This window comes from Megalops cyprinoides, chromosome 12 (genome assembly GCF_013368585.1).
Source record: "Megalops cyprinoides isolate fMegCyp1 chromosome 12, fMegCyp1.pri, whole genome shotgun sequence".
In the NCBI taxonomy this organism is placed as follows: domain Eukaryota; kingdom Metazoa; phylum Chordata; class Actinopteri; order Elopiformes; family Megalopidae; genus Megalops; species Megalops cyprinoides.
This window is the reverse complement of record NC_050594.1, coordinates 17,648,452-17,675,639: the sequence shown is the minus strand read 5'-3', so window position 1 is coordinate 17,675,639 and position 27,188 is coordinate 17,648,452. Positions and strand designations below refer to the sequence as shown.

At 43.4% G+C, this 27,188-nt stretch overlaps 1 protein-coding gene across 2 annotated transcripts; it reads left to right on the top strand.

Moving 5' to 3' along the window:
• Positions 1-931: 931 nt before the first annotated feature.
• Positions 932-24,017, top strand: mocs1 (molybdenum cofactor synthesis 1). 2 transcript variants are annotated; one of them, XM_036542397.1, is made up of 11 exons: positions 932-1,234; positions 9,088-9,223; positions 9,589-9,756; positions 12,441-12,605; positions 14,268-14,329; positions 15,282-15,393; positions 16,240-16,352; positions 16,853-16,963; positions 17,092-17,212; positions 19,091-19,138; positions 20,692-24,017. In XM_036542397.1, the coding sequence occupies exons 1-11, from the start codon at positions 1,007-1,009 to the stop codon at positions 21,852-21,854; spliced, it is 2,427 nt and encodes an 808-aa protein (XP_036398290.1). In that variant the 5' UTR covers positions 932-1,006; the 3' UTR covers positions 21,855-24,017. The 2 variants fall into 2 exon arrangements, with proteins under 2 accessions (XP_036398290.1, XP_036398291.1); XM_036542398.1 differs by having other exon boundaries at positions 19,091-19,153; positions 20,692-20,770.
• The last annotated feature ends 3,171 nt before the right edge of the window (positions 24,018-27,188 follow it).

Genomic DNA, 27,188 nt, shown 5'->3' with positions numbered 1-27,188 from the left:
GAGTTCTAAAAAAAGATTTAAGCATCACATCTTACGTCACATTGCAGAACTGCAGTTTTAAATATCTGTTTGCAGTAAACAAACTTGTTCCTAGCCTGCGAGAGAGCAAACATCCAGTCCAGACATGAACTGCAGAATGCTCTCAGTAACTCTCAGCAACTTCTTTTTGTGTCTCTGAATTTCCGCTTTATGTATTACCAAGATGACACTCGGAAATATTCATAAACGTGTTGAAGTAGGATTGGGCTTGATCTGCACTTGAGTGGGGGACTCATTGTGAAAATTAATGAATTGATTTTAAGATTGTACATGGATAGGATCCAATTCTATGTGGCTGTGCAACATAGCGGTAAAAAGTCTTACATGCAGTACATTCCGTGGAAAACTGCCAGCTGGTCACTCTGTATGAGGTAGTACTCTACTGCCCATCATATGCATTTCACGTGTCACCAGCATCCAAGGCCTACGGGACATACAGAATCAATAAAATCGTAGTGTTCAATCCACATTCACGTTATTTTTAGACGTGACAGAGATATTTTAAACATACACGTCGGACTGAGTAGGTTTATCGGCTTATAAAACAAGATCTTTGTTCAGACGTTGTTCACGGTATTTTACATGCACAATTCAAGTGAAAATCCTAACCGCTGCGTTCAGCTTCACTCTTTTACTTGAGTCAAATACTACAGTTTAGTTACAGATTTTTTATAGTGGGTTGGGGCATATTTTTAAGCAAGTATACATCTGTGATGCACATTTTTGTTATTTTACTAACGTGTTTGGAACAAAACTACACTAACCAGAAGCCTCGACTGCTTTAGCTTTAGCTGATTGGCTAAAACCGCGTTCACGCCCTCTCGAACACGTTCCTGACTGGCTGATGTACGCGGACAGCGCACTATGCGAAAGGCTGGCATCACTGCGGGGTTAGTTGCTTATTGACGTTTTCGGTAGGCGACATACACTCAAAACTCTTGCCTGAAATTACTGTACTGCTGAAGTAATGGCTTTGCACGGCAGCAGGTGCAGCCGTCTGCTCTTACCAAGACATGCCGAAGCCGGGGCCCTGTCGGCGAGGCTTGTCAAACAGTTTACGCAGGGTTACTCCTCGAAGATCCGGCGATGGTATTCGAGTGCTACGCAAGAAGAAAATAAAATTGAACTGTTGTCGCTAGATCAAAGTGCAGCTACTACGGCTAGTGTCGCAGCTATAAAAACTGCATCCGCACAGGTAAGCTGGTTTTCAGTCGTTTGATCGACAGGGTCATATGCACATTTCAGTAGTTTGTCATCTAACTAGCTAGCAGGTTCGCAGACTTGAAACGCATTTCGGAAATTTAGAAACTGCAAAAAAAAGTGCCTGATTGAAAATTCTGGTAAGTTACAAAAGCTAGCAAGCTAAATACCTTTCTAGCTACAAAGTGAATAATTATCTAGCTAGCGTGTCATAGCTGAAATCTTTACATACCTGTACATACCTTACAGACCTTCAGTTCCCTCCTGTAGCCAACATTTGCCAGAAAATAGTTTCTTTAGTTACTTAAAGTAGCTAACTGATATTGGCGAAGTATTATGGAATTATGAAGGAACCCTTTGTACAAAGGACTCTGTGAGCCGTTTTAATGGATCAGCTAGCTAACGTGGCTATTTCTTAAAACTAATGTTGTTAGCTAGCATATCTAGCTTGTAAAATTCCCGTGTTAACTTATTGATTGATATAGCAGGTGTCATGTGGAGTAACGTTGTAAAGTCAGTCATCAATCATGTTGAACTTGGTTTCACAGTCAGAACTACTTGAATTCAGTAACGGAGTAGCCTATTCGTTCCATTTGGTCAGGGTATCCAGGTTATGCTGGGTTACATTATTTGAGATATAGTACAACATTATGATCTTTTTTCTCCAACGGTCTGTTAGGGAGTGGGTGGCCTAAAGGTTTTGAGTTAACATGGACCAATTACTGGGAGGATTAGAATGCCAATGTTTATCATCAAACTTTGTACATGAGGATACTTTTCTTAGCCTGCATGTTGTAGTAACACTAAACCTGTTATGAGTGGATGTAACAATATAATTTTAAACGTTTAACGCAGTGTTCAATATGCAGCATTACAGAAGCCGCAACATGCAACTTTTGTTCGGCGACAGCACGGAATGCACCAGTGGAATCATTTACCAGTTCATTTCAGATTAGTCCGTCATGTTACATCACGACCTTTTTACGCTATTTCCAAGGCATTCCAGTACTGTATTCACTTTCCAAGAATCCAGAACTCGTAAGTGGAGTGTCTTGGTCTGTAATAATTGTGTAAGCCACAAATGCAGTAAGAATTCTACTGAAGACAGATTAAGACGACTAACGTAAATTCTGTCAGAGTAATGTGGATTAAATCGGTCAGTAGAAAGTTCTATAATTTACAATGTACAAACGACTATTTTGAAAGTACTCAGAATTGATTAAATATATGCGGTGTAACGGATGATATGATCATTACATTTGGCTGCCTTTAGTCTTAGTATGCATACTCAGTAGTGATAATATGAATGTGATGGTTTGTTCTGTGGGATCACTTTGCTTAAACGTTGCATGCTTGCTCTCTTTAAACAGAAATAATTATAGATAAATAAAAGTTTTCTTTCAGAAAGCATGTTTGAAAACATAAATTCCTCCACACACCCCTTGGGAATATTGTATTGAATGAGTAGATCCAAAATATTCCTTTTGTAGTAGTACCATGTTGATATCTCCCATTTGAGACAGAATGTGCTGTATCCCTGTTTATTTCAAAGGCGAGACACATCGTCCTACCTGTGCAAAATGCCTAACTACCAAAGGTATTCTGTCTGATGCTACATTAACTCTAGAGTGTGTCTAGCCAATGTACTGAAGACAGTAAGGGAACAGCAAAATTTTTATCCAGCATGATATTACACTGACATTTGAACTGCAAGGCAGTGTGATACCCAAGATTTGATGGTAATCCTCTCATTCATCACATCTGATGTTGATTCTTATTCTTGAGAGAACAACCAAATGTTGCAGTGGATGCATCCAGTAGAAACAATGAAAAATGCATTGCAAAAGAAACATAGCAGACTTGGAAGTGGCACCAGATAAACATTGTGGGTAAGGATAAATGTTAGAATGATGAATGTGTCACCCAGATGCTTTGAAGAAGCGCATCACAGAGCTCCATTAATGTTTTATGTAGCTCTGGAATGCCTTTGGCTGAAAACAGTCAAAGCCTGGACACAGGTGATCCAATTCCAATCGCTTCCCTTCAGTTAACCCAGTGACACCACAGCAGTCCTTCTGTTTTATCGGCTTTATGGTGGGCCGAGTTTTGCCCACGCCTTTTTCTCTTCTTTTCTTTGCGGAACGGGCAGAGGAGTGACAGTCTCCCCTGGGCTGAGTGAAGCAGGGCTAATGACTAACAAGCAATTTCTCCAGAGGACCCACTGCCTTCAGACTTTCATTACTGTTAGTTTATATCCGCGGTGGTTTAGGGTGACCAATATATCTGTGTATACACACACACACACACGTAGAGACTGCTGGAGTTGATTTTATTTCGGAGTATCTGAAGAAGACATCCCTTATTTTCCAATTTGACGAGTTAGGCTACATCCCAGTGCGTTCTGCTGAAAAATGTTCTGGAGTGCTCAGCCACCTCGGTGCTCTTCACGCTGGAAAAAACACCACGCTACTGCCTACTGCTGTGCTACCGCAGTTCCATTTAAAATGAATGAGTTCTGCTCTTGTGCTACTCTCACACTTTGGTGCACTTGGGTTTTCATCCTGCACTTGATGCCAGGCTGTACAGAGGCACTTGGAGTGTTGCCAGCCTTTTACTTGCACCGGTAGTAAGCAGTTCCAGTAACTTTCAGGTGAAGTGCTGGGTGTCGGTATTTGAGCTGTCTGACCATGTGATAAAATACTCAGTATTGCATTCTACCTAACTCTGAAATATTTTGACACAAACAGCTGCTTTTAGTCTTATTTTTATCAGTAGGTGTTCTACTAGATTTGATACCCCTCATGTGATGAGCTGTGACAGGTGGTGTGGCACCAGGGGCAAAATGAAAGTTTTTCACTTACATCTGCACCCCTGTTCTTGGCTCTGTGCCTAGGTGCCGCCGGCTCTCTGTAGATAATGAAGTTTATTACGCAATGGCACGTGGCTGCTTGACTGTTCTGTAGGACATTGCACACACTCAGTGACAGTTTAAACAATGTCAGTGACTGGATGGATAGTGGACAGTCTTTACTAGTGTCTACAGCAGGAAATAGTGGATATAAAGTGCTGAGTCTGTTCAGTAATCCTAAACTAGCTCTGAGTGCGTGTTTGAGGTGACTAATCAGATGATTAAGCGGGGATAAAATATGCAATACTGTAATCAGTATGAAAGAAGGTTTTTTTTTCAGAAAGCTGTTGTTTGCCTTTATGTTTTTGTTGGTAGGTTGTTCACTATTTCGTCAAAGAGACTTGATGTCATTCACTTGGTGCCATTCAAGGAGAATTTTGGTAAAAACATGATAATATATCATTAACTTGCACATTGGCTGATTGGCTGTGTCTGGTGGCAGGTGCAAGCAGCTCTGTGAAAGTTGAAATATTATCACCTGCACTGCCCCGCCAGCTATTTACCATTCTGCTTAGCTCTGCACCTAGGTGCTGCCAGTTCTCCACAGACAATGAATTTTATTATGCCATGCTGTAAATGCTGGTAGTTGGGATATATCCAGTCTAAATTAGCCGTTAGAGAACTCAGCCCTTGCTGAGGATGTTACAGACGTGGACAGAATTGGTGTTAGATTAAAATACCTAAAGAGAAGAGTGCTCCTACCATCTCAGGGCTTCAAACATTAGATACAGGAAATGAATTCAGCAAAAAAATCCTGACCACTGCTGTGGTATCCGCTTGCATCTTTGAGAAAGTGTATTTTTGTCACGCTTCAGTGCAGTGCTTTCTCTGTGTCTCAAAATGCCTGCGTTTTCTCTTAATGAAGCAAGTGGGATACTCAGAGCTGTAGACAAGATCAGCCAACCCCAGTGCCTACTTTAGTCCCCATGCACTGTTAATTAAAATCAAAAGTTGATGTGTTGTACCTTGCCTACAAAATAGCTGCAGTATGTTAGATTTAAATCAAATCCTGTAACCTGGAAGTGAAACATCCTGAAAGAGTCACTTGAAGACAGTTTGTTTTGAGAAATTTAGACCTTGTAAATCCCCTGTATGTTTTTGGTAACAGGCCGCCTGACCGTATATATCAATCAAAAGGGAATCATGGATGCGACATAGTTTTGAAAGTATTTCAGTACATTTTCAGGTAACATACTCTTTTTTAACCACTTGTATCCAGGGTAACAGAACATATGAGCAGTGGGAGGTGGGTATGTTTATAACAGGCCTGACAAGTTTGACTAAGGCCTTGCTTAAAGGAGAACTTTGATAAAAACGTAATGTGACATATATCATTAACTTGTACATTGTCCTGTCAGCCTAGAGCTGTTCCACCGGTTGATGATGCAAAGTGTCTTTACTGCCAGTCTGTATTTTTCATTAATTTCAGGGCTTGCTCTCTTAGCAAGCAAAGAGAACAAACCTTGAGGCATATAAGCTGCTTTTTCCATGGAAGTCAAGGATATTGTAAGAAAATCTACTTGTGAGTTTTTGCAGATTGGACTATTCACTTTTTTACAACTTGAATTATATGGGTGATGACTTGCTAAAGCAGAAAATCTTGCTCTTCAATATATTACATTATACAGATATTATTATAGTTATTACCAATATATTATAAAGAAAAAAAGTGCATTTGGTTCACTGCAGCTCTCTGTTGGCCAGCCTTTTTGTCTATATCATGAGACCGCTTCATCTCATTCAGAAAGCTGGGACTGGTCTTTAGGTGCCCGAATCTCATCTCTTCCTGTCTCCTTCCATTAGTGTCCCATTGCATTCTAGGCCTTGGTGTTAGCCTACTTGCCAATCAAAGAAATGATTCCTTTCTACACCCAGTCCATCATCTGACCTTTGTCCACTGCATGTGTGCTCAGCAGCTGGTCCCATAACAGTTTTTCCTCCTCTTTAGTGACACATCCTAAACTTCCCTCTTTTTCCTGTGATTCAGTGAGCTCCTAGCAGCGGTCAGAACTACAGAATCACCGTTAACCTACGAGATGCATTTTCAGTCAGTCTGTTTAGGGTTTAATTTGATCCCCAGAGCCTCCACATGTCCTGCACCTAGTGCCTAGTGCCTGATCCCTCTAAACCCCAGGTAAAATCTGATGCAGTGTGCTCTTACAGATCGCCTAGGGCATTGTGAGTGTTGTTAATATTATGTAAGGTAGTTCTTTGGCACTATGCCAAACTCTTCATATACAATAGTGTTGCTCTTCAGATCACTGTTTATACTCTGTATATATCATAACATGAGAGAGGCATGTCTCAAGGGCAGTTTTAACTGCTGCACACTTAAACAGCACACAGAAACAGTTACTACTGTATGCTTATATTTTTCACAGTGTTTTTTTTTAGCCTGATGTTTAATCACTGTGTCATTGGCTTTTCTGTCCTTATGTTCCTGTTGTTCTTATTCCTCCGATATGCACTCTATATATCATGGAACTATGGGCTTGTAATTCAGACATGGGTAAGAGTGTCTGCCCCAAAAAATGATGCTAATAATGATAATAATTTAGAAATGGCCTTGAAGAAAATTCACAGTAGACACAACACTACCCTAACAGTTAACTGTAACTAAAAAAATGTTATGTCACCTATGAAGGCTATTTTCAAGGCATGTTGACCACACTTGGATTTGTATGATTCGATAATTTGTAGCTCAGACTACCTCCTAAATTCCTATCTCAGTCCCCCAATTCTTTGCAAGCTTCTGATGCATTTTGGTCTTTGTCAGACAGCTCCATGTGCTAAAATTCCACTCTGAAAGATCCATTGTTTCGCCCGTTGGCACCTCCACACTAAAGCGTCATTATCCGTACTTATTGGGTTAACTTAATATTTGCTTCCAATTAGTGGACAGAAAAGTATTGTTTGTGTAACCGAGGAATAAATTGAGATACAGAATAGTTTGATAAGCATTCCGCTGGATTGAGAATGGCATTTTGGACTGAATATCCTGGAATGTACATTATAAGTTGGATTCAAATCTGCCTAAGTGATCCTACAACACACATCATTGTTCATTTCAGCTGAAGTACATTGGTATTTGCAGCGCTAGATTTTGACTCTAAAGTCCCTCAGGGACAGGAAGCAAACCACACAGTCCTGAGGTCACCAAGCCTGTCCAAGACTACAAGATGTGTGATGGCAAGAGATTTGACACAGTATTATGAAATTCCTGCATTTGAAACAAATTAAAATATATTTAGGATGAAAAACACTGCAATTCTGCCATGTTTGCACCATTTCATCCTGTTGAAGTCTTGATAGAAATATGATTATCTGTCATGATCATGTTAGTACTTGTACATAGGTAAAAATGAGACTCCCTTAGCTTAATATGTAAATTTCATATGGAATGGTGCGAGTCGGTAGAAAGTCTAGGGTGTGAAAACACCGGGCCCTGTCCTCTCCATGCAGGCATGTTTCTGGATGCCAGGAGTTGCCTGTCCTTTGTGTCACATGCTGTTCTTGACGAGAGGCATGACGAGACTTGAAAATGATTTCTCCCTTCACCTGGCTGCCTCAGCATTTGACAGCTTTTATACTGTGGGGCAATGCAATAATGTCAAGTGTGAAAATAGCATCAGTGTTTCCAGAAACCCCCTGATTGAGCAGAACGCTAGTTGCAAGTTGTACTTTGCTTGCTAATGTATACATAAGAAATTATGTCAACTTTTATTTATATAGCATGCAATGTTTACTTTGTTTTTCTTTATTGATGCACTTTTCAGGGTTCACTCTGCAGACGTTATTTCATAACAGTGCTGGGTAGCTAGTTAACATGACTGACCAGCCACGAGACAAAACACGACAAAATTGGCCAAAACTACTGCTAAATGTTAGGACATTGAAAAAAGGCCATATAAAAAAACAGCAAGTGAAGTAACTACCTAACTAAATACTGAGCAAGCAAACGGTGGATTGGTGCATATATAACCTGTTCAATGTCTTGGAAAGTAACATTTGCCATCTACTTAACTAGCAGCTCTTTGGAGCAACTCTCTGTTCCCAGTTTTAAGATTAAGGCTGGGGAGCAATTCCAAAAACACTGCTCCAAGCACTGTTGCTTTATCCTCAGTGTTATTGAGAGAGCTGCTTCCTTCCCTTGTGATTAAGAACAGTGTGAAATGGACAAGCTAGGTGGAATCTCGGTGGAAGCTAGACTTTGAAGAGTCCTTGTCACCTTGCACTGGATCAAGTGAGAAATGGGCTGTAGTAAAACCTGGGATTGCACAAACCGCTAAGCACTGAGTGTTGTGTTGATGCCTGAACTTAGGTTTATATAGTCTGTCGTTTACACAAGTGAGTATTCCTTGCTGTAAGTCTGATAAATTGCAAAAGCGTTTTCCATCTGGCTTTTGTTACTGTCCATCTCAACTTGTGTGGGGGCTCAGTAGTGGATGAAGTTGATGGAAATGTGAAGTCTCCAGTTGCTTTGAGTGGGCTTGTGTGCACTCTAGAAATCAGGCTCATACTAATTAGCCTGTAATGGAGGATTGATTGAGCTGATTTGTTGTCATTTTGTCAGCTTGTTGGGCTGATTAGATCAGACTTCATACCTGTGTTCCCCACGTGTGTTACTATAGCCTGGTGTTATTTTTGTCTGTTCCTCCATTTTAATAGGCAAGGTTGCCTATGACCAAGTGAGTTTCTGGTTTTAGACTCGTTTCTTGTGTGTATGCATGTATGCATGCACAGTTAGGCTTTGAATGAATAGTAATAACTAATTTGTGAAAAGCAGCACATGTTCAAATTAAATGGGAATTGGTTATTTAGAAATGAGTAATCTGGAGAACAGCCACTATCCACATGTATGAGCAGAGTTAGCCTGTCTTAGCCTGTGCTCCAATTAACAATTAATTCAGTTTTTATTTCCATTTCGGTCCCTGTCCCAGGACCTAGTTCCACCCAGTGGCCGGAGGAGGACATTGAAGGAGGACCCTCTGCCCTTCTCTGCCTTCCTGACAGACAGCTTTGGCCGCAGACACAGCTACCTACGCATATCCTTGACAGAGAAATGCAACCTGAGGTGTAAGTCAATCACGTGTGTTTCCCCAGTTCAGTTCTTCATTGTCGGACAGGGTGTGTCAACCCGCCAAAGGAGTGAAATTTGGCTTCATTGAGAACCTACACCAGGGAGACATGCTTAGTTAATATAAAGCCACTTGAACTCAATGATAAGCAGTACAGAAACACCACAAAGTGCCCCATGAGCTCATACACGCACTCCCAGAAAAAGTAGGACAGAAGTTCTAACAAAATTCCAAATAACACTGCTTCTTCAGCCGACGACATTGGTTAGACCGAGATCTCGGTTTGCCAGAGGTCAAGGATACCGTTTTATTGATGATTATGTTGGTGGGCTGCTCTTTCAGTTCTTGCATGCCATCCCACAGGTCAGTACTGCATGCCAGAGGAGGGGGTGAAGCTGACTCCTCGGTCCCAGCTGCTTACCACTGCGGAGGTGCTTACCCTGGCCCGGCTGTTCGTACATGAAGGGGTGGAGAAGATTCGACTAACCGGGGGCGAGCCCCTCATTCGCCCAGATGTTGTGGACATCATCGGTGAGCAGATGGGGATGGATTGGAATTTTTGCCTGTTTGTTTGTCTGCTTGCCTGGCTGCCTGCCTGCCTGTCTCTCTGTGGGCAATCAGTGTTTTAGACCTCACTCCTCTGCGATGTTAGTCGGACAACCTTTTAGTCATTTTTCTTTTGTTTGTCTTTCATTTCTTACTTTAATGTCAGCCTCAGTTTGAACACCTGTCATATCTGCCAGCAGCTCTGTGTATTTCCTTGCTCTTTTGGGGGTGAGTGAAGGGGTATTTTTTTCATCTCTCCCTCTTATCACCGGTTACACTCAAGGCTTGACAGACTTGTTCTTTGGAAGATGGGTATCAGCTTTCGTTTATGTACTCCCTTTGGATTTCAAAATCTCTATTCATGTACTTTTGTTTTTGGTACATTTTCTAAATACAGTTCAGCAAGCTGTGTGCGTGTGTCTGTGTATTTGTATTTGTGTGTGTATTTGTGTGCTTGTCCTAAGAGTTCTTAAATAGTCTATTTAATTTCCTCTGCTTCTACTTCAAAGGCAGATTGAGACAGTGTCTCAGTCTAAGACACACTGAACCCTTTGGAACCAAATACACCTACATATACCCACAAACTATGGGTGTATGTTCTTTATGGTATGTGTTTAATGGTGTGCTTTAACCTGAAAACTATACACATTACATTTCCTTTCCAGACAAGTTTAGAATGACCTGCGTAGGGAAAGGGACCTATAGTTGACCTAGAATGCTTCTGTGTTTTTGGACTGTTTTTGTTCTGCCTGAAGGTTTTGTGGCATTTAGGTGTATCTTATATTAATTTAATCCAAAACAAAACCTTTTGGGTTACATCTTCAAGTCATGTCAGTGTGCAGATGCCTTGGCAAATGGAATGCGCAGTTGAACATTAACAGCATGAAACAGATGAGTTGTAGATGATTAAATAACTGTTTAAAGAACCTAAATACTTAGCTTATAGCCTCATAAGGGATAAAAAAATTGGTTACAGTACTCTCTGTTGCTGCTCTTTACACAGTCTTACACAGGCAGCTCAGGATGGAGTGAATGACAAATGCTGTCTGATACAGCAGGCTGGGTTTCGCCGGCTCAGATCACTTCTGCTACAAGCCAATGTCCATCATTTCTGCATCTGACTGTCCTGTGTGTCTTCTTTACTTACTGTCATCCTCACTCACGCCTTGGAAAATTGGCCACTCAGATGGCGCTGTACACTGTGTTTTTCTTTAGTACCTCACTGTACTATTTTGTCGGCCTAGTTTTCAGGTGAGTCCCGTCAGTACAAATACAAATCCGAGCGCAGCTGAATCTGAGGCAATTTCGCCATGTTGTGCATGGATTACAAATGTAAAGAGGAAAGCTGTAGATCAAGTAGATGTAACTACATGAGGAGTGTATACACCTCGGTAAATTTGGAGATCCTGCAATATCTGCTTGATTACAGTTTGATGATTTTGGTTGGATAACAATACATCACATTGTGTGTGGGAAAGGAGCTTAATAAATTAAATCTGTTATTATTATTGAGATTATTATTATGAAAGTTCCTCTTCCATCGTTAGCAGTGACTGCAGTATTTTGGTTGTCATTTCATAGACAGGTACAGTATGGCAGAGTGCCTAGATCTGAAACTATTGTGGTCATTCTTCTGTATGAAATGTCCCTGATTTTCCTCATTAGCATAGGAAGTTGTCCTCCTGCTCCCTCTGCAAAGGGTGGTAATTGGGGTTGACAGCCCACCCAGCCTTCCCGCTCAGAGCACGCAGTAAAGCTCCAGGGAATTATGTAAACCATAGGATCAGCCCTTGGTTTCTCTCACTGAAAGGAAGAGAGGGCACTTAACAGGGTGAGGAGAGATGACACTTGGTTCATAACGAAGGGATTTTAATGCAACATTTGCTGTTATCTTGAAGGTGGAGAGCTTGATGCTGTTCTGAGAGAGGAAAACAGAAAGAAAGGGAGCTGTGCTAGGAGTGTGTAGATGATTAGGCTGTAGTACTTTGTCTTTAGCAGTCCTTTTTATAACCGTATGCTTGTCAAGATGACTGAACCATTAGCATTTGTCTGTGTGTGTGTGTAAGAGAAATGCATGGAGCTGGAGAACAGTTACCTAAGGTGAGACTGTCAAGGAAGCATGTGATACATTTTCTCCCTTCAGACAGAGAATGGAGGAGAGAGTTACCCTTGGGAAGTTCATAGCCTCCACTGTGTGTTCATGGCGAGAATCAATTTCGCCATGTGAAAGGGCAATGTTCCAGTGAGACCGGCCTGGGCATGCGTGCAGTATCTCATCTGCTGGGTGCTGATCATGTGTGTGTCAGCTGAATGTCCCTTTGTGTGACATTTGACTTCTGTGCTAGTCACAGTGTCAACAGAGTGTTCCAAGTGGAAGACATAGAGGTTTGCTCCCTGCTGCAGTAGACAGGAACCCTGGGACATCAATGAGTGATAGGGACTTGTTTGTGACCAATCACACAGCAGCTCCAGTGGCCTGTGTTTCAGTAAATGGATAGCTGTAGACTAATTTAAACTTTGCTTAGAAGCTCTCTCTGGTGGCTTTGTACATTCCATTGCCTGCATCAATCAGCAGTGAAGTTTTCATGCATGGCCCATCTGTGGAATGCGTATCCTCAGCACCCTGTCTGTCTCTCTGTCTCTCTGTCTGTCTGTCTGTGTCTGTGTAGCGGAGCTGCGGAAGCTGGAGGGACTAAAGACAATCGCAGTGACGACAAACGGCATGAACCTGGCACGGCTACTGCCTGGCCTGAAGGAGGCGGGTTTGGATCTGATCAACATCAGCTTAGACTCTCTGGTCCCGGCCAAATTTGAGTTCATCGTTCGGAGGAAAGGTAGGCCTTCATAGCTCGAGTGGCACCTCAAACGTACAGCAGACACTGTCAGCTATATCTGTTCTGCCCTCGTTCGAAGCCACAGCAGTCCCTGCAGTCTTGGTAATCACTCCTCCTGTTCCACACCTGAGAATTTCTACCCAAATCTTTTATTTGGATTCTTGTATTATGTGATTGTAGGTTTCACACATTTTCTGAAGCCCACTGCCCACAGCCAAAAGAAGGGTAATTTTCCTTTCTCCTGTGGAGGGCAGGAGAGGAGAGGCTGGCACTGGGGACGGTGTGGGATCTGGGAGGGACAGAGTGATGGAGCTTAGGACTGCAGGGACAGATGGACGAGGCAGGCTTAGAAAGCATGGCAGCAGTGCACCAGAACCCGAGGCCAATCGCATAAATTAAGTTTGCAAATTAAGGATAATCCATTGTACAAAAAAAACATTATTCCATTATTAATTATTTGCTTGGCTAATGCCGTTATTCAGGGCAATTTATAATGCGTACAGATTGTACAGATCATGCGTTCCTAAGCCCATTCATACTGCAGGAGCAGCTGAGGTCAAGGACCTTACGCAAGGGCAAACAGCAGAGTGTAATGCCCTGCATTACGGCCATCAGGGCTATGACCTCCTCTGTGCTGTGCGCTACACCCCTACAACACAAAATTCCACCTTAAGAAGCATGTTCTATATTTAATATTCTTTATAACACTCTAGATAGTGTTGCAATACTGATATTTCTCGGCTGAGAGTTTGTGCAGTTTGCCTTGTTCTGAATCAGATGAAAAGATGTTCAGCCAATTAGCTGTTGCCTTGACTTGTTTCTTGCTGTCATCAATTAAAGCTGTAACTGGGCAACAGAGATAGTGCCATCAGTGTGGTTTTGAAGGGTCTTAATTTAGCAAAAAGCCCTGACAAAAAACTGTTCACAGCAGCCCTCAAAAGAGACCTGGAACGGCCGGTGAATGAACTTTGCTGGGAATCTGCGGCTCGCTGTGGCTTTGTGATGCATGTTTGCATCACGTGGGTGTCCATCACATATCACATGGGTGTCACATCTACAACCATGGTGTCATTCCCTGGCAGAAATGCAGACAATGTTGTTTAGGAGCAAGAAATATTAAAGCAGGCACCAAAATATCAGCGAGCTGAATGTTTCCTGAGTTGTAATAGCTCTGTTACGACTTTGATAGGGCAATGGAGTCCTTCACAGAATCTAAATTAAAGCAGCTTTTTGAGGGCAGGAACAGTTGGCAGAGACTGACAGTGGCTTTGGGATCCCTCTTGTTAACTAGTGTGCAGTGCATTATGGTTGATTTGCAGATTAATCATGACCTAGTTCTCTATTATCGTTCAGCATTTGTTTTGGTCAACAGGACCGAAGCAGTTGCATTTTAGGACAATAATTCTGAAATGCAAGAGAAGCACTAAGGACTTGAATTGGAGCACAGAGTGACTTCTCACAGTGATTTTTCTCCCCGGGCATGAATGACGTGGACCTCGAATTTGATCCTATTAAAGCTGCCAAAGATGTTCTTGATAATAGCTTATCAGCTGGCTAGCAGTCAGGGCTAACCCAAGGCCTGTGCGGTACCAAAGCCTTTTTACGGAGACCTGCATCAGCATGCTAAATCCTGGTCTAAGTCCTTGCTCTGTCTTTGTTCAGGGTTCCACAAGGTGATGGAGGGCATCGACAAAGCCATTGAGATGGGATACAACCCTGTCAAAGTAAGATCCCAGCTATCACGCACAGCTTTAGGGCCGTCTGACTGACGAAAGGCACGGCTGCATTACCTACAACACAAGAGAACCACTTTGCTTGTCACATCTGAGCTCAGCTGAACATCAGAGAAATGAAACAACTGCACATTTTTAGCCAAATATAAATATAACTCAAAAAAAACATTTGGGATGGAGATATTTATAGTAGACAAGTAAAGCTTTATTTATGTCTACTTTGTGGCTTAGCTTTTGCAGTACTTTGAAGTAAAAATATAAATGTACCAGAAAAAAGCAATCCAGAATGTCGCTGTCACAAAGTACTGGATGCTCTGAAACAAAGGCAAGTCACAAACCAAGTGGTTATTTTTGGTCCCAGAGACATGGTGTGTAGAGCAGCTCCTAGGACACTGTGAGTATAATGCCACAGAGAAGGCTCTGGACTGGGGCAGATGGCTCTCTCTGGGTGGCTCACAGGACTGTGGGTTTTCACCTCATCTGAGCCAGCATAGCAGGGTTTGTGTGCCTCTTGGCATGTCTGTGTACGTGTCAATATGTGCGACAGGGTATGTTTTGGTACATTTAATACATGTAACAATTATACATTTCCCTGCCCCAAGAAGTGGAGGAGGAAACATTTTTCTCAAAAGAAGTGCGAGTTCTATTCTTTTAACTGATTTTTTTCATACCTGGTACTGTCAAACTGTTGGTAGCATGACAGCTTATCCGTTGTTTCATTTGAACACATGCTGTGATTTATCTGAGTAAACCTGTTTTGATGACATAGATGTGTACAGCAGGGAATGTGATTAAATACAAACAGCAAAGTCACTCAGGGAAATACTTGGAACACCAACCAGCCACACGCTGCAGGTTCTTCCTGAGATTTCATCTCCCCTTTTTTTCGGGAAGGGTGACAGAATGGAATGTGCCAGTCACTGCTCTACACTGCCCTCTGCAGGTGAACTGTGTGGTGATGCGAGGACTCAATGAGGATGAGGTTTTGGACTTTGTGGCCCTGACTGAAAGGAAGCCCCTGGAGGTGCGCTTCATTGAGTACATGCCCTTTGATGGTGAGAGGACTGTTTATTGTATTAAAGCTACTTTACTGCATTTTGCACATTTGCATATTTGCTTAGCAAATAAATAATTATTCTGCTGTGCTGTATGTTGTTGGAAAAAGAAAAAAAAAACATTATAACCATTGATGACCTGATAGATAAAGTCCAGATACAGATAGTTGAAGATTATTGATGTCAAAAATCTAAGACCAGGGCTTTGAAAACAAACGTTTGCTAAGTTAACCTAAGTTTTGCTAAGTTAAGGTAAATGGGTAATTAAGCAAAATCAGGCAGAAGCAAATTGCAGGAACTATTAATGTTGCTGCTCAGAGCTTTTTGGAGTCTTTATGGAGAGGCTTAGATCTGTGTGATTCTGCCACTTTAAGACAGAAATTGGAAACAGTGTTTGGAGTATGAAAGTTCAGTTGACATTTAAATTTCTAATTCATCTTGATGGCTTTCACCAAAAGGTCAAAAACAGTCGCTGCTTGTTTAATTACTTGCTAATTCCAGCGATATTGTAGTGGGAGTTGGTGTCAAAACAGTGACAGCTTGGGTTTGCTTGCCATGAGTCACTTCCCCATTAATTCTTCTTAACAGCAAGTAATAAAAGAACAACGGATAAAAATATGTCTACAGACATATTTTCCAAACAGCTTGAAACACCAAAAGACTTCATTCTATAATGATGAAGTCATTGTTGTACATCAGAAAAGTTGAACTCTCGGTTAAAAGCCTAGCAGTCAGCTTTCCCAGTTTTCACACATTTTTTACGTAAATCTAAAAATATTTTTGATGACAGGTGCTACAGATCCCTTTTATATGCTGTTGTCAGGACTCTCATGTTGCCCCCTGCAGGTAACAAGTGGAACTTCAAGAAGATGGTGAGTTACCAGGAGATGCTTGACCGAATCAGACAGCAGTGGCCTGATCTGGAGCAGCTGCCTGGAGCAGAGGCAGACACGGCCAAGGTCAGTCCCAGATCTTCACATAGCCACAACCTTTCATCTTCTGTTTCATCTGATTTTATTTTGAGCAAATTTCATAGTTGCAGAGTTGGGTCTACAGTGAATCAGTATGGATCCCTCCTCTGAGACACGATCCCTGTCTGTATTGGTCCCTCAGTGGTGGAATGAACTCCCCACAGAGGTCAGGACTGCAGAATCACTGGCTGTCTTCTGACGCAGACTGAAGATCCACCTCTTCAGACAGCATCTTGGTTCCTACTCAGTCCCTGCCTGATATGTTATTGGCTCCCCTAACTGGGATTTGAATTACTGACCTCCTTGGGTGGGAGTTTGCTGTCCTAAGTACTCATTGCTGTTGTCTTTGTGCAATGGGAACATTATACTCTGACTATGTGTGTGGGCACCAAAGCAGTGCTCTAGTAGTACACACATGACAAGGAGGCTTAGAATGTAGCTTGTGTTTGTGAGGAGTCCTCTCATTGCTCTTGTCTCTTCTCTCACAGACCTTCAAAGTTCCAGGCTTCCAGGGCCAGGTGGGCTTCATCACCTCCATGTCTGATCACTTCTGTGGCTCCTGCAACCGACTGCGCATTACTGCAGACGGCAACCTCAAGGTAGGTTTTGGTGCACACAGAAGGTGTCAGCAAAGAATGTAAGTATGTGTCCGTGTGTGTGGTGGTGGTGGTGGTGGGGGGCGGGGGGGGATTACATGTGTTATATGTCTGCATTTTCTTCTCCCCAGGTGTGCCTGTTTGGGAACGCGGAGGTGTCTCTCAGAGACTGTCTGCGGTCTGGGGCCTCTGATCAGGAGCTGCTGGAAATCATTGGAGCGGCAGTGGGCAGGAAGAAGAAACAACACGCAGGTAGCATAGTGCTCTTACTGTAGAGGGTGCATGTACTCCTCTTACTATAGAGACTGCAGGCAGGCACAGCACTGCTCTTACTAGAGGGAGCATGCAGTTGGATTATGGTGCTTTTTGTAGTCCCAGACATGCAGCAATATGGACAGTCAGACACATGGGCGCAGTAGAGACAGAGATGGCAAAGCTGCAAAAATTGATAGCAGGCCATTTTGATGTTTTGCCTGTTTTGCTGACAGCTCATCAAATCATAATTGGCTCATCGTACGCCAATAAAGATGCTGCTAATTGTGCTCTGAGCTCAGTAAAATCAAACCTTGCTAATAATATAACCCTAATTATCTTAATAACCTTAATAAGAATAACTCATCCATCAAAGCTGTTCTTATTAAGCGCTGTTTGGTGTACGCAGTCTTTCTCTCTCACGGTGAGGCTTTCTCATGGTGCCGAGAGCATGTGAATATCTCTCAGGGCTTCTTCCAAAGGCTCTGGCAGGCGCCCAAGCCTTTGGTCTGGGGGTGATTTAATCCCTGTTGTCGGGTGCGATGATCGATCCAGCTGGGCCTGCCGCCACCTCATCCTGGAGTCACGGTTGCTTTCTTCTTTGATTAACCCCCACATTTCCCCATACCAGCGTCTCTGTCTGAGAAACAAGACCTGAGACCAGACCAGGCTACCAGGCCATCAGTAGTCCCATAATCCCCTCTCCACTTGAGATACTGACTCAGTCTTTACAAAGACGTTTCAGTCCATTTCTCTTGTAGCATTTTTATGCAGAGCAACTGCTTCTCTCAAAGGGAGCTAAATTAAAGAAATCTAAATACAAGGGCCAGGACAAATGCATTTGGCCAACTGTAAATCAAACTTTAAAACCCATCAATGGATGAGAGACATAAACAGCGAGTTTTACATTTTTTCATGGGCGATTTAGAGAAAATGTGAGCAACCTCAGTCAGTAATCTGTAATTTCTGCGTGTTTATTATTAAATGGCACAAAGCTTGACAATGAATGTGCAGTTAGTGCAGGCAAATAAAAAGACCAACAGTTGTTAGCTACTTGCTCTCACCGTGGCAGAAGTATGTTTGGACCATTTAGGTCATCTGCAGGTGTGGAGATAAACATTGCCAGAGTAGGTACAATGACTTAGTGCAACTTTGGAAAGTTTTGATTAGAAAGGATTAATATCCAATACAGGAAAGTTGCCAGACAGAGCTGTGAAGGTGCCTTTGTGAAGCAAATTGCACAATTCAAATAAGATGTTGTTAGACAAATAGAGGTATGGCTTTGTATAGTCACTTGTTGTTGAAAAGGATCTCCTCATCGCAAAATTTGGTTCACTAATGATGGTGTGTAAAAACATGTGGCAACAAGGTCTACTGTGATATAACACAGCAAACAACAGAGGACATGAAAGCTGAGCTTGGTTCCCAAATACACACATTACTTGGCAACTCAGATAGGCACTGACATCTCTGTGAAACTGTATCAGTTCACTTCACTCAGAATGGATTGAATTATGGTGCTATAATTAAATGGTTGCCATCTGACTGGCTGAACAGCAGATGCTGTTCAGTCAATGATGAGTGGGCTCATGTGGTTGAAATGTGTCTGGTTATGGGCTGAGCTCAAAGGGAATTAAAAATGAAAAAAATGAAGAATGTAGTGAATGTGGACCAAGCTGATAATATCTTAGCATTAGCTGTGGAAAATCATTTTGAACAGTATGAACTGAGAGTGAAAGTACAGATTCATGTCCAATGTCCTTGTGGTGTAAAAGGTTCTCTCTATCTCTCTCTCTCTCTCTCTCTCTCTCTCTCTCTCTCTCTCTCTCTCTTTCTCTTCTATCCCTTCCTCCCTCGTGGTTCTTCTTGTGTCCTCAGGAATGTTCAGCCTCTCCCAGATGAAGAATCGGCCCATGATCCTGATTGGTGGGTGACACAGCAGTACGTAACGTTCCCTGTTGTCCTCTACCTATCAGCAGGACTGTCTCAGCTCTGTAGGGTTGCCCTAGCTACACAGGGCCGTCCCAGCTACACAGGGCCGTCCCAGCTACACAGGGCCGTCCCAGCTACACAGGGCCGTCCCAGCTACACAGGGCCGTCCCAGCTCCACAGCGCTGTTCCAGCTGCACAAGGCTGTTCCAGCAGCACACGGTTGTCCCGGCTGCACAGGGCTATCCTTATTGCACAAGGCTGTCTCAGCTGCGTGGTGCTGTCCAGGCTGTAAAGTGCTGTTTGGCCCATGTGAGGCTGTTCAGGGTGCTGTCACTGCAGGATCAGTCAGTGAAGGCCTATTGTGGGCTGTAGTGTGGAGGCTCCTGAGGCTGGAGCATGTGTTCTGTCTCAGTGGAGGAAGTAAAACAGTTCCTCTGACTCTGCAACACTATTTAAATCAAGCCACTGTTCGGAATAAAAGTATCACTGTCAGAAAAAAAGTTCATAATTGGAATTACAGGATTGGTAGCTGTCCAATGAAAAAAAAAATGCTCAAGCATTTCAAACCGGCCTGGACATTTGAAAGCTTGAATCTTTCACCCACAGTGGAGTTAGAGGTGATGAGAGGGTAGTGCAGAGTGAGACCATGAAAAGATCTTAACCCAGTCATTTACAGGCGGTCGGGATGGAATGAAGGCGTGTTCCAGGGTTTTAACAGGGCTGGCAAGGAGCCCTCCGACCTCCCAAACTTCAGAACGTGGGGCTGGTGTGCCAGGGGCGGGTCACGCAGGGCCCTGTCCAAATCTGCGGGAGGGGAGGAGAGGTGGCCAGGACAGGGGGCTGCGGAGACCATTTGGCTGTCGCTCTGGGAGCAGTGCGTTCTGGGAAACGCTGTCACTGGCATCTCCTCAGCAGACCACAGACCGCGAGGAGAGCCCTGGTGGCCAACAGTCCCTGAAGCGTATCCCCATTTACTCTCTCAATTTACACAGAGGGGACTGAACGTCTTCCAGCATCTAACAATAACAAGAGCAGCGAGCGAAAACGAGCGGGTTTTTACAGGACTCACTCGGGGTGACTGGGTGGCTGGGACAGATGCGTGAGAGTGCAAGATTATGTTGCATTACATTACATTCATTTAGCAGACGCTCTTATCCAGAGTGACTTTCAGCACAAAAGAGCAGAAGTGTATCCATTCAAGTAGAATGAGCAACAGTGTCAGACCGGGTGCTGTGTTATAAATGCACTGTGCGAGTTTCTGCCCTGCTGGTCATGGGAGGCAGATTTTTTTTTCTGATGGATGGAGAGGTATGTTAGTACGTCATGGACTATCTGGCTGTCCAGCAGCAGCTCTGTGGCTTTGGGACAGCGCTGACTGGGACACAGCCATTCCCTAAAGGGTACTGCCCAAGATCAGGAGATAGTCCAGCGACAGCGGGAGAGAATTTGGTTTATGTCCAGCATCAACACAGAAATATGTGACAGTTACAGTTCCAGCTTTGAGCTGTGTGTACGTTCTCAACCCAAGGCCTCTTCCTGTTTCACAGGTGCCCTGCCCATGCCGCTGCCCCGACCCCCCATCTGTAGACTCCAAGGGAGCAAGGGAGCCACTGCCCCTCTGCAGGGAGTGGACCCCCTTTTCCACCTCACAGATTCAGCAGTCCTCACCACACCAACGTCCCTAAGACTGTACCACTCCGCACGCGGGGTTCGGCAGGACAGTGAGGACACACGGTGCCTTTCTGACAGCACGGCCACCGCAGGAGCGCAACACTGGCACAATTCAGTCACTCCCCGTGAGGGGCGGAGCCTTCAGTGCTCCCGTAGAAACAACAAAAATTATTCCTCCCATTCCCACATTGCAGATGCGTTCCAGAGGGAAATTGCTCGAGAAACCCCTTCTGGAGGGTTGTGGGATTGTGACAGACTCTGTGACAGACAGAGTCCACAAACTTCCAAAGCCAAGTCGAAGACACGCACAAACAAACCAAGCCTAACGGAGCATCTCAGGAACGGCACTGCATGGAGTCTTAGCCTTAGAAGGAACCACCCTGGACGAGGTGCGGACAGCCCCTCTCTCCGCACACTACTGAAGCATGCCAAAGAACGCCTGCCGCTGCACTATGCTGTGCGGTGGAGTCATGGACAGGCCTCTGATGACCAGCTCAAGACCTCACACACTACAGTTTCCCAGCAGCCCCAGGGACATGCACAGAGTCAACGTAACACTACAGATCAGCTGACCCACACGGACGCCCAGGGCAGGGCAAGCATGGTAGATGTGGGCGGGAAGCCGGTAACCCGGCGGACTGCGGTGGCCTGCGCCACAGTGCGGCTGACAGAGAAGGCCTTCCGCCTGGTCAGAGAGAACCAGCTGGCTAAGGGTGATGCCCTGGCCGTGGCACAGATCGCTGGCATCATGGCCGCCAAGCAGACCAGCGCTCTTATCCCACTGTGCCACCCTCTGCCATTGGACAAGGTGGCGGTCACCCTGGAGCTGGTAGAGGCTGAGTGGGCGGCCGTTGTCACTGCGACCTGTCAGACCACCAGCCGCACGGGGGTAGAGATGGAGGCTCTGACCGCTGCGTCTCTAGCTGCTCTCACTCTGTACGACATGTGTAAGGCTGTCAGCCATAACATCACCATAACAGACATCAAACTGTTGAGCAAGACTGGGGGCCAGAGAGGAGATTACCATCGGACCCCCTGATTCTAACTCCACCACCTCACCTCTTCAAACTATGGCTCTACTGTCTCACCCCCTCAAGCTATGGCTCCACCACCTTGCCTTCTCACCCTTTCAGTTCCATATCCATGCCCTGTCAAACTAGGGCCCATCATCTCCTCCTATCAAAATGCAGCTCCATCATCTCACTCTCTCTCCCTACTGCTCCACCATCCTGCCCTCTCACCCTATGGCACGACCCCCTCACCCTCTCACCCCACAGCTCCACAGTCTCATCCTCTCACCCCCTCTCCCTCTGAACCTACAGCTGCAACATCTCGCTCTATCACCCTACAGCTCTGTCATCTTGCCTTCTCATCCTACAGATCCAACATCTCATCCTCTCGTCCTGCGGCTCCTCCTTCTCCCCGTCTTGCCCAACAGCTCTACCATTTTGCCCTCTCGCCCTGCGGCTCCACCATCTCGTCCTCTCACTCCACAGTGCCACCATGTAACCCCATAGTTCAACCCCCTCACCCCACAACTTCATCATCTCACCCTGTTACCAAACCACAAAGAAACAAAGAAGCTGACACCCCCGCCACACCAGAATGTGAGGCTGGGTGGCATGATCCAGAGCTTATTTCAGTGTTGGGAATCTTAGGTTTATTAGTTTATTTTTTGTCAGTGATTCAGATGGGTTCTGCTTTGTTGTGTGTGTGTAGCTCAGCAGAGCTCATACACTAACCCAGTGTGTTAAAGTGAAGGTGAATGCAGCATTACGGTTCCATCATTTGCATGGAGCATTGCCGGGGGCATTCAGCGTTGGGATACTGTTAAGAGGGCAAGATCTTTGAAGTGGTATGCCCTTCCCTTATGATGCTCAAAGCCTTAGACCTAAATGGTGTTATATGAGCTCATGGAGCACACAGAATACAAAGCTCTGAGAGATGAGGAAAATCTTGGAGTTTATGTGGATACTTTCAGAGCATGAACAAACTGCTGACCTTCACCCTGAGGCAACGGATTCCGCACTGCCTTTCAGGGCTGTAGGTCAGTTTTCTCTCTCAGACCTCCTAAAGCTTACCGGCAGCTATCCCAGCATGCCTCGGTCACCGAGTGTACACTGCAGATAGAGGTTCTTCCGAATCCATATGAATGTTACCAACCTCTGAGCAGTGGTCACGGTGGCTCCACAAGGACAGGATGACTGCTGAAGCTGCATCTCCCTTCACAATGCAGTAATCGTACATACACCACACCAGACAAGGTGTCAGACGATGGCTCACCCCTTTTAGTGTTTACATTGTGTGGGGACCTCAGTACTCACAGAAGAAGTGCAAATGTATGTTCTCACACACACACCCCTGCACGCTCACCGGTGAATGTGGAGCAATTCTGACCACACTGGTGAAGCTCAGGGTACAGCACTGATCAGCCAACTGTATATCACGCACATACTACACTGCCACTGAGTGCTTTAGCTGCTGTTCCTCAACCACCTTCATTACAAGTTTAACTAAAACAATATGAGGGGGGTCCTGATGACTGTTAACTACAAAAGAATGTGCACACAGATTTGAGGAGAATAATGTGTTGATCTGGTCAATTCATTATAGTGTCTGGGAGCAATCAGTCATAAGCGTTTCCTAGAAAAATGTGACAATCACCTTACTGGCATTTTACCTGAGCTTCTTGAGATGGCATTTTCATTGTTTTGAAATTTGACCTATCCTCAGTGTGACTGTCAGTCAGAGGATGTGCTTTTGTTTTCCGAAGAGGTTTTTCAAGTTTTAGTACAGAAAATAAATTGAAAGAGCACTTAAACAAACAGATGTATTATTGCATAGTGTCCGCTTCATAGAGGGATTAAAACTTTGTGTTTTTGAAACATAGCATAAGCTCAAAGTTCATGATTTTCAGGATTCCTTAAGAAAAGATGATCTTATCACAACTAATTGAAGGGGTAAAAATTCATGTTTCAGAGAGAATAAAAAAACATTATTTGAAATCCTTTTGACCAATATGGAAAATATTGCTGTTTATTTGTGACGGTGTTCCTATTTCTCAGATGTACCATGTCCTCCATATTTATTCATACTGCTGGCTAAATAGGAATGACTGGGGGAAAGCCGGTCACAAAAGAAACCCTGTGAACAATCTGTGAAACAACCTTGTAAACACTGCAGGAAGCATCTTGTCAGTGTAATCCAGGATTTATGAAATGGTCTTTTAAAATATTTTGTAATAGGATTTACAAAATGATAATTACAGAGATGGAAATAAATTTCACCCTTGTTTTTCTGAAATAAATAAATATATTATTTGTGAACAGTTTGATTTTCCTAGCCTTACTTAAGCCTGTTAAGAGTAAAGTACAGCAATTTAATTTTTTTTTTTTCCCAGCAGAAAGAAATATGTAATAGTAACGTGTTTGTTCCTGTTTAGTCTGGGTCATGAGTTAATATGGTGGGTACTGTACCTTATGGACAAACCTTTCTGGACAGTGTTTTCATGACACGAGTATCCCACCTTATCAGCATGAGACAGTCCTTGTCACTGCAGTCAGATCAGCCTTGCTGCACTCATCTCATCCTTGTACTCAGACTAGCCATTATCAGCCTGTCTGTATAACCCCTGCACTGTACCCAGATCAGCCTGCCTGCATTCCTGTCTGTCCCAGCCTGTGTTGCACCATCAGTCAGTAGTCATTCTCAAGCTGCCACGCCACATTTGGGTCACTGTGTAAGCCCGTCAGAGCAAAACCACTCCACATTCTTTATCATCCAGTCTGAGCCCTCCCCTTCCAACCCACCAGCGAACACGCGGACAGTGATGCTATTCACCCGAGTCCAATGACTCTGCTCGCCTCTGACATGTGTGTCCCAGAAGCCCCTGTTTACAGCTTTCACAGCTGGTCTCATGACAGCTGCTGTTGCTCTCTCATAGCCGTTATTCAGTCATGCGTGCCTCTTCCTTATTTAAAAGCGCTGTCACCAGGAAGGAGGGTGCATCTGCTCCACGTGCTAACAGAGACCCCGTCTTGGTGATCTCTCCTAGTTTCCTTCATGTCTACAGTACTTTAGCATGGTATTGAATATCGGTGTGCCTCACCCTTTCAGAGCAATGAATTAATTTCAGATTCTGTAGTATCAGATCTGTAATACCAGACGTTTGGATCCTGCATTCCTTCCATTCTCCAGACTTCCATGTATAGGAGGCACCAGTGGATACTATTCCGGTTCCATCTGCATTGCTGTGCTAACAGATTCAGCAATGGCAGATAACAGAACTTGCAGTGTAAACCACCAAGGGCTGGCTATCTTGATGAATATATAGGTTATCTGTCCATTTATCAGACCCTATTACTTGAAAGCATGAAGCAGTCCCCTCTAGCTGGTCCATCAGTAAAAGTCATCTAAAGTCCAAGGTTCAAGAAGTTTTCAGTTTTGGATAAACACATCATTTATGTAACACCATGCAGAGAAAATGACAGCCTTCTTGATCTTGAGATATTTTAAAAACATTTAGAAAAATTGGATTTTTTAAATCCTCTCCTTTTGACATCCTGTGTATGGAAAAATGCCAACTGTTGGTTGTAGTATATCAAAAAGGTTTATTTTCCTGTGTGCAGCTACAGCATAACTTGTAGAAGGTGTAGAAAACTATTTTTCCACATATTCATGAAATACCACAAATGTAACCATTTTTACTAGGGGTACACATATCCAATGTAATTATGTATTGCATTAAATATTATTCCCTTTTGAAGTCTTATTTAAATATTAATTATGGAATCACAAATTATCTTTAGTTTCTGCTTTTACTGTCCCTGCAATCAGTGATCAGATCACTGTAGAAAACCCAGCAGTGTTCAAATGTTCAGTGTTCAAGATCTCTATTTTACCTGTACAGGTGATAAAATCAACTACCTGACCTACCAGTGAGTTGTATTCATTGTTTAAGTAAGATAATGTATTTAAATGTTTTTCTTTGAGAATTGAAGGTGGTTTTTGTTTTGGGAGGTGAACTTTACTGACAGAATTTTGTTGAGGGAGCTGCCATCAACTGATATGAACCAATCAAAACTTTTTGCTCTTTGCTCCTCCCGTCATAGGGTTTGTAAGGCTTCATGCTCTGGTTGCTAGGGGCAGAAAAGGGGGGGAAAGATTCCTTAAGGTGTTTTAGTTGAAGCAGTAGAGGGCAGCATTGTACTTTGAAATATTCTCCAGTTGACTGTAGCATAACGCTAATGTGTTTTGCATTTAGATGAAATAGGGATTTTACATGGCACGTTGCAGTTTAACTGCAGATTAAACTGAAAGTGTACTTATGGGCCTCTGCTATGATGAAGGCAGTTAACTGTTAAAAAAGACACATGGGATGAAAGGGACAAAGATTTGTTTTATTGTAACCCTACAAAATGACACAAGGCGAGCAAAAAAAGAAACAAAATAAAATTATAATAAAAACAAAACAAAAACCAGGATTATGAACAGCTTGTTCTCATACAAGTCTGAAACTCAGCAACAAATACAGACATTTATTTATACTTTTTATATAACATTTTATTGTAATGCTGTGTGTACATACAAAATATAGCAAACTAAATAAGGCAAATAAATAGAGGTACAATTTACAGGTAAGTTGAACATTCCTTAACATTTTTTCCTTTTTTTTTTTTCCTCAACAACTAGAACGGTGTACAAAACATAACTGTACAGCTTTCTGGAGAGTTTTTTTTCTCGTTTTTTTTTTTTTTAAGATCAACCTTGACAATACTGACTCCTTACAATTATACAACCAGTTTAAATTGGGTGCAACTTTCCTTCAGCAATACAAATGCATGTGTGTGCTTTAGGTGGTGCAGATGATTTAAATTAGGGGACTACAAGTGTCACACTGTTCGCCCCCCTGTGGACATTGGTTAAATGACAAGTGTATATCTGACTTGGAAGTTTGCATGACAACAGGATGCAAACATTGGCTTATTAAATCATGGTATACGAAGCGAGACAGAGTGAGGCTATAAAATATTATACGCTTGTGTGACATTTTGAGGGGAAGATTTGGGGCAGGTAGTGCTTTCTATAGCATCATGAATCTGACACCCATAAATAACTTCTCACATTCACCTGTAATGTAAGTGGCCCAGCCTGGCTACCCACCCGCACTTACAAATAGCCTGCGTCTGTTACATCTCCCTACCACAACTGAGTCTTTGCAATCCACATCGACCTCTGAGGAGCCTTGTATGCAATGAAAGAGTGAATGGAAAGTCATTCCCATGTCAAAGTGCATTCAGCAACTGGACCCCTCCCTCATTTTTTCTACCCAGCTAGGCCAATCAATGACCAGCAAACATAGCTTTATATGTAA